Raw genomic sequence first — 8,816 nt, forward strand, 5'->3', positions numbered from 1 at the left:
GAAGATGTTTTTGAGTAGTGTTATCTGTTATTTGCTTTGAGTATGTGCTGAGTTCTGAGTCGAGAGATAAATATATAATATTTATATATTAATAAATATTACTTTATTGTATTATTAGTTTTTATAACTAATTTTTTTAAATTCATTTTTATTGGATTAATTCTTTTTTTGGACAACATCGCCATCATTCTAATTTATTCTAAAAAAAAGTTTATCCATTCCACCACTATTAGACATAAATCGGATCAAAAATCACACGTTGGGTTATAAAATAACAACGTAATATCAACTTGAAAAACAATAAACTAAAAACAACATAATTGACATTGTATTTGGATTTTAATTGACTTGTGTTTAATTACTTTATATGATAAGTTGTTTTTGGATTTTTAAATTATTATTGTGTAATTTTGATTTTATATGAAAATTTATATGTTTTTATAATTATTCAATAATTTCATCCAGTATAGAACAACATGGTAATATAGTTATTTTTTATCGTTCAACACAATCAGTTAGATTTACAATCAAACAGTTATGTTTCTTTTCCAATTAAAGAACTTTATCAGATATCACTTTTCCAAACATAAACTATCATACGAGACCTTCCAAACAGAAACTATCAACGGTGACCTTAGCATTTAAAATGTCGATCCCAATATACTTGCATATAAAAACCATCTAAGACTTGTATCTATTCACGAATTGGGAAGGAATCAAAAGGGTAAATTACATTACATACGAAAAATAAAATACATATCAATCATCAGAAACATCATTATCTTAATCAAAGTGTATAATACCATCATACACCACAACAATGAACAAAAATAAATCGAACAGTTTAAAATACAGCATCTTTCCAAAGGGGAAGTGAGCCTTTCCCCCTTTAACAGATGGATTTATTGTTGTAGAATGCATTGAATACGATTAAAAACAAAACTAATTGACTCACCCATTTAATGTAAAGCAAAAGTAAAAGCAAAAAGAAACAAACTAATTAAATAAAAAATTATCATGCCTTCATTAAAAACCTCTTCAATTCTTCCCATTTATAAATACATTCACTTGCCAACTCTCTTTCACAAATCACAAAAACCCCTCTTCGTGGCTCGAACCCAGCACCCTAACCTAACCCTGACCCGAGTCAGGCTCATGGCTCGAACCCAGTTGAGTCAATGGCTCGAACCATATGTTAAAATGAGACCCTTTTGTTTGCTAGTGTTGGTGTTTGTGTTACAAGGAGTAAAGTGTTCTCAAAAGCAGCAAAAGCTCTATGATTTCAAAACGAAGCTTCACCAACATTCATCTCATTTTCGTCTTCTTTCATCTTCTTCCGATGTTGTAAAGGTACACATTTTGATGCGTGATGTACAGTTTGTTTTGCTTGTGGATTGTGGAAGTCGTCATTTTCTGATTTTTTCTGTTAGAGCTCCGGTAGGGTGTTTTACCCAATTGGGTATGGCGGAGACCCGAGTGGCGTGGAGGATAGTACGGAGGCGATTATGGGTGCGGTGGCGGATGCTGCCCTAATTGATAACGGGCAGCAATTGCTGCCCGGAGTGAAGGATTTGGGTGGCGCCATTGTTGATCTTCAAGGTGGCAGCTTTAAGATCTCTAAACCGGTTGTTCTTCCTCCTAACTCCGGCAATCTTGTGGTAAATTTCCCAAATTGTCCTTTCCTCTTCTTTTAATGTTTTTTTGACTTTCACTTAATTTCATGTCTAATTTAGTAAATATGGACTTTGTGCATGTCATGTGCACGAAAGTTCTCCTATTTTGAAATATGGCAATATAACATAACCAATCATATTATATGTCAAGCAAAATGTCAAATGATGCTCATAAATAGTCCTACTATTGGATATATGTCATTATGTTATATGTTTTATAAGAATTATTTATTAATAAAACATTTAAATTTTGTTTGACAAATATAAAAATATTATATTACATGAATTACAGGAGATAAATGAATTCGTTTGTCAAATATAATGGTTAAAAGTATTTAAAATGAATATAAATGAATAAGCGATCTGACTTTTTGTGTTTCATATGTTTCGCATTTTCTTGTCTAATTTATTGAAAATAAAACGATTTTGTCACGTAAAATGACCAAAAACTATTTAACATTTCTATGTTAACCCATAAATAGCAATCAATCCGATAAAAAAGTGAATGCTTAAATAATCATAAACATAAATGATATAAAAGAGTATTTTCTTGTCTCTTATATTATACTAGTATATTATAATAATGTTTACTTTCATATCTATCGATGTCGATTATGTTACTGTTACGTATGCGGTGGAACGACCGGGTTTTTTCACACTTTATTCCGACAAAATAGTAGCATGCATAGAGCGCACATTAGCAAAAAGTGTTTCTTTTCTATTGTAAACATCAGGTTCATTACTTTTTTTTAGACGTGTCATCAAAGTATTATTAATTTATTAATACACTTTCTACTTTTGTTTTGAATTTATAGTGATCACAAAAATATCTTGAAGTTTTTCATATCATCTAGAGATAATTTTATTTTATTTTAAAAGATTATACTAAAAAAAATTCAAATGACTCAAAATAAACCAAATATTCAAACCTAAAACTTCACTTTGACAGTTTGATTTGATGTGCGAAATGTAGTACGTGGAGTCCCGTGTTAATTGAATGTAGGGCTCGGATGTTTATGCTTCTAGTTCTAGTCTCTTGACACGTGCCTACGTTATTTTAATCCTCAACAACAATAAATTATATTTTTTACCCTTGAAGTTTATAAAAACTTTTCAATAATCTTTTAATTTAAAAACATTACAATAGGAAACAAATACTAGGGATGAAAGTGGGTCCAAACCCGGACCGGATGGACCCGGACCCGGAAAATCCGGAACCGGTTAACGGGATTTTATAGAACCGGAAACCGGACCGGTATATAGGAACCGGTTCCGGTTCGGTTTCGGGTATGGTTCCGGGTAAAGTGGGTCTAGAACCGGAAAACCTGGAAACATCAAAGTGGATAGGTTGGAATCGGATAAAGTGGGTTTAGAACCGGAAAACCCGAAAAAACCAGAATTTTTTGGTAATTACTTACTACTTAGTGGGTTCAACTTTGAAAATTTTCATATTGATATCCCGACTTTGGAGAGCTATAACTTATTGAATACAAAACCACAATTAACAAAATTAGAGTCTAAAATCATGTACAAACACTAAAATACACTCTGGAAAAACCCGCATGTCAATCCGACTTTAAACGAATGAGATATGCTTGTGTTAGTATTTTCACATAATACAAAGTACAAAAACAAATAGCTGAAAAGTTGAAAATTTTCAGTTTTGATATCCCGACTTCGGAGGACTGTAAATCATTGAATGTTAAACCAAAAATGACAAAATTATAGTCTAAACTCATGTACAAACTGTAAACTAGAAGTTGGAAAAAACCACATGTCAATCCGACTTCAAACGAATTAGATATGCATGTTTTAAAACTTTCACCGAATACAAAAAAAACTAAAAAACTAAAACTTCCAGCTTTGATATCTTGACTTTTGAGGACTGTAAGTCAATGAATATAAAACTAAAAATGACAAATTTATAGTCTAGAATAATGTACAAACTCTAAACTACATGTTGGAAAAAACCGTATGTCAATTGGAGTTAAAACGAATAAGATATGCATCTTGTAAACGTATCACAAAAACCGGTTCCGACCCTAAAAGTGGTTCCGGTTCCAAAAACCGGTTCTGGATTTTAGACCCGGTTTACCCGGACCCAAACCCGGATTACCCGGAACCCGGATAAAGTTAATTTTTAAACCCGGAACCGGACCCGGTTCTATATATTCCGGTTCTAACGGGTCCGGTTCCGGTTCGGTTCCGGTTACGGTCCGGTTTTCCGGTTCTAAATCTCATCCCTAACAAATACTATGGAGATGTTTCATATATTTTTTTACTAGGTCAGGTAAAAAAAAGTTGAGTTTGACCCGATTAAATTCAAATTTTTGATATCATATTTGTCTATGATTCGTTTTTGGATTCTCTGAAATTTCTATCACTCGATCTTTTATGCAATTAGATCTTACTTAATCAACAGTTATCAAACAATCCTAAAAAACATTTATCAAGAGTTAACTAAATTTCACAATACCATATATTAAAAACAAAAACTTTAATGTTTTCCTAATAAAATACCATGATTTTTGTGAAATATTTACTATTTTATAGTAAGAAAAAAAATCATTTGCTCTGGGAATAAGAATTTCCCAATAAGCAATATAAATTTTACAGTTTTTTTTTTTTTTTTTTTTTTTTTTTTTTTTTTTTTTGTTATTCCACAGTTTAATCTCATTTCGCAAGAATTAAGTGCATTTAGCAGTCCATGCCTATTTGCAATGAATATTGCATTTTTCAGTGGGTCACTAATAAATACTTTAGAAATAAGTAAAAATTTTGGGTATTATTTGACAAATAGTTAAGAAAAATGGTTATTTTAGTTTTTTATTTAAAATTAGTATATTCAATTTTCAAGTTAATGACAAAAATACCCTTGCTTTACAGATTCAAGGAGGTACATTACGAGCATTCAACACGTTCCCATCCGACGGTTACCTCATCGAATTACGGTCACCGAACTCCCCAAACCCCGCCAAAACCACCACCAACAACTCCGGCGCCGGCGACACCTTCTCCGAATCCAAAACCCGAAACGAACCAATCTACTACGAAGACATCACCTTTCGAGACATCCTCTTCGATTCAAGCAACATCGGAGGAGGTCTTCTGGTAATCGACGCAGCAAGAACTCGCATCAACAACTGCTTCTTCGTCCATTTCATCACCCAAGGGATACTAATCGAGAGAGGCCATGAAACCTTCATATCGAGCTCCTTCCTCGGAGAAATCCCAACCATTGGTGGCGATGCACGTGAGAGGAGTTTTCTGGGAACAGCCATTGATCTCGCTAGTAACGATAATGCGATTACAGATGTTGTTATTTTCTCCGCCGCGACCGGGATTGTGGTTAGGGGTCAGGCGAATATGATCACCGGAGTTCATTGTTACAACAAGGCGACGTTTTTTGGGGGGATTGGGATTTTGATTAAAACGGGAGAAATTCGGGTGGATAATTGTTACATGGATTATAACTCGATTGTTGTGGAAGATCCTTTGCAGGTTCATATCAGTAATGGGTTTTTTCTTGGAGGGGGGAATGTTGTTCTGAGATCTGTTAATGGTCGGATATCGGGGCTGAATGTTGTTAACAATATGTTTTCCGGCGACTCCAGGAGTGTTGTGGAGATAGATGGGGTGTTCACGAGTGTGGATCAAGTTGTGGTTGATCGGAATAGTGTGAAGGGTGGTATGAGGTTGAAGTCGACGGTGGGGAAGATGGCGGTGGTTGGAAATGGGAGCCGGTGGACGGCGGACTTCTCGCCGGTGCTGGTTTTTCCGAATAGGATTAGTCATGTTCAGTACTCGATTTTTAATGGAGGGATGGTGGAAGGGATGGGAGGACATGCAGTGAGAAATGTAAGTGAGAATGTTGTTGTGGTAGAAAGTGAAAAAGAAATTAATGCGACTGTGTGGTTTATGGTTGACCAAAATTCATGAAGTTTTGTGTTTATTCTTCTTTCTTTACTTTATTTAATTCTTTTATGTAATATGTAATAAATTGGTGATTGGTTTTTATAAGTGTCTTTTATATAATATATACTAGTTTATAACCCGTGAGAACCACGGTTATAAAATTAATTAAATTTTCATAATAAAAAATTAAAATTATTAATCAAATATTTTAAATAAGTTATTACTTAGACAAAACTGCACAAATGGTCCCTGTGGTATGCTGAAAATTGCCACTTTGGTTCAAAAAGTTTTGGACTAGCACCACAGGTCCAAAGTTTTCATTTTCTTGCGAGTTTGGTCTAATTTACTTTAACCATTTTTGTAATGACGATTTTACCCTTCTTTTTGTTTTTTTTTCAGTTTTTTATTTATTTAAATATTTTGATAATTAAAAGAAAATTAAAAAAGAAAATAATTTCTCTCTCTCTCTCTCTCTCTCTCTCTCTCTCTCTCTCTCTCTCTCTCTCTCTCTCTCTCGATCAAGGGTTCCAGACTTCCAAGATTCACTCTTCCCTCTCTTGTTTCTTGGAAACTCGGATGATGTTCTTCAAACTTCATACATTCCCAAACACCAAAATCTGATTTAAACTCATCGATTTCTATCAAGCAAAACGAAACACCAACTTAAAGCTATTAATTTAAACCCATCGATTTCTATCAAGAAAACCATACAAACACCCATGGATCCACTGTAAAACATTAACCCCAAAAATCATTTCCGTTCATAAATTTCTATCAATAATCAATCCCAAACACCTGCTTAACCCTATCAATTTTTATCAAAAAAACGAAGATGAAGAAGTAAACGACCTGTGAGTATCCGACCAACCCACGAGCCTCCCTACTTGCATCGATGTTTCATCGCTCCTTCCCTCCTCCCCCTCGTGATCCTCAACTAGAGCAGAAACAAGCAACCAAGAGCTGCTTTAGCAGCCCTCGCTGAACCCACCAAGTTCGACGATAGCCTCACTGCCCTGTTCTTCTTCCCTTCTTCAGTTCACTCAAACAACGAGGGTGTTTCCCCTTACTAATCCACAACTCAACAACTCCAAAATCACAGCCGCTCGCTGCTTCTTCCTACCTGCGTCACTTCGCTTTCATCGACCCGAAGACTTCTCCCTCCTCACGATCTGCAATCGCCGATACCTCCCTTGGTCCCTTTTCTGGCCTGCAACGAGCAAGGAACCAAGGATCGAACCCCCCAAAATCGAAATTGGTGTTCGATTTCTCCTCTACTTGCAATGACGCTTCCGTTCCTTCTGCTGCCTTGTGTTCATACGTGTTTATCCATTGCCCGATCATACATTGAACACGAGAATGCCATTAAAAGCCCTAATTTCATTTTAGATTGTGAAAGTAGAAAACATTTTCGGGGTTAAGCAGGTGTTTGGGATTGATTATTGATTTTCTTTTAATTATCAAAATATTTAAATAAATTATTTTCTTTTAATTTTCTTTTTTAATTATCAAAATATTTAAATAAATAAAAAACTGAAAAAAAAAACAAAAAGAAGGGTAAAATCGTCATTACAAAAATTGTTAAAGTAAATTGGACCAAACTCGCAAGAAAATGAAAACTTTGAACCTGTGGTGCTAGTCCAAAACTTTTTGGACCAAAGTGGCAATTTTCAGCATACCACAGGGACCATTTGTGCAGTTTTGTCTATTACTTAAGAGATATTTTTTTTAATTATATAAAATTATAATCGTTGATTTAAACAAATACGTCAAGTTATATCACCTTATAATTTGTATTGATTTTATTTTATTTTTAATCTAATGTTATTAATTTAATATAATTAAATTGAAAAAATTTAAAATTTAAAATTTAAAGTGGAGAATCAATTATTAATTTACTATAATTAAATAGGAAATTTAAAATTTGAAATTTAAAATAGATAATTAATAGGTTGACAAGTGCCACAATAAGGGACATATAATATTAATGATGAGTTCTAATATTATGACACTTGTCAATAGGAGAATAAATCTATTCATTTATTAGAATAGGGATATATATATATATATATATATATATATATATATATATATATATATATATATATATAACGAGTTAATGACGCGTTATGGTAACTAATTGTTGTGTTTGTTTTCATTTGGTATTATTTTTTTATACTCAATATACCATCAAACTTGTTGTTTGTATTTATCATAACTCTTTTGACCGGCTTTTGACCTGTGATAGTCGGTCAAAGGGTTATGGTGAACACAAACAATAAGTTCGATGGTATATTGAGTACAAAAAAAAAGGAAAAAGACCAAATGAAAACAAATGCAACAGTTGGTTACCCTCTTGATTCATTTTTCCTTTGTTCATTTACAGCAAATCTCACGTTTATCTTTAATGACTTTATGACATTCATTTTTGTTTCTCTTCAAAACATAACTCACGAAAGAACATTATTCATACATACAATTTTGTAATTCACTTGAATATTTGTTAGGGGAATCTTGAATAAGCAGGTGTATTTCATGACTACATTTACACTTCTCTTCAAAACATAACCCACAAAAGAACTTTATGAGATTCAATTATGCAGACACATCACCATAATATATCTTGAGATAAACATTTATGCTGATAAATATACCTTTCATACACAGTTATATCCTTTTGCAGAGATGTGTTGACAATTAACCACAGTAAGCATAGCATAGACCATGTTTTAATGAAGTTACCCCTCCGAAACGCTCTTTATATACGTTATGGCTAAAAATTGTTGCATTCTTTGATAATTTTGCAACTTTTATTTCATTTAACTTTTCGGGGGAAATGAATCAGGAGGGTAACCAACTATTGAGCTTATTCTCATTTGATCACTTTCATTTTTTTTGTAATCCATATACCATCGAACTTGTTGTTTGTGTTTACCATAACCCTTTGACCAACTATCACCAGTCAAAACGATTATGGTGAACACAAACAACAAGTTCGATGATATATTGAATACAAAAAAGGACCAAATGAAAACAAACGCAACTGTTAGTTACCTTAAAGAGTCATTATCCATTTTATAATTGTATATTCGGTATTTATTTGGATATTGAAAAGTTGTATTTCGTAAGTTTCAAAGTATGATATTGTTTTTTGAATTTCACTTTTTTCATATGGATTTTGTGAAGTCGTATTTTGTATATATTTTGTTTTTATTAGAATAGTGGTATAAC

At 33.1% G+C, this 8,816-nt stretch overlaps 1 protein-coding gene across 1 annotated transcript; it reads left to right on the forward strand.

Annotated features, from left to right (window-relative positions):
- Window positions 1-1,065: 1,065 nt before the first annotated feature.
- On the forward strand, window positions 1,066-5,708 carry LOC111887834 (polygalacturonase QRT3). The gene is made up of 3 exons (XM_023883985.3): window positions 1,066-1,350; window positions 1,431-1,658; window positions 4,560-5,708. The coding sequence occupies exons 1-3, from the start codon at window positions 1,156-1,158 to the stop codon at window positions 5,610-5,612; spliced, it is 1,476 nt and encodes a 491-aa protein (XP_023739753.1). The 5' UTR covers window positions 1,066-1,155; the 3' UTR covers window positions 5,613-5,708.
- Window positions 5,709-8,816: the final 3,108 nt, after the last annotated feature.

Source organism: Lactuca sativa, chromosome 2 (genome assembly GCF_002870075.4).
Source record: "Lactuca sativa cultivar Salinas chromosome 2, Lsat_Salinas_v11, whole genome shotgun sequence".
Lineage (NCBI taxonomy): Eukaryota > Viridiplantae > Streptophyta > Magnoliopsida > Asterales > Asteraceae > Lactuca > Lactuca sativa.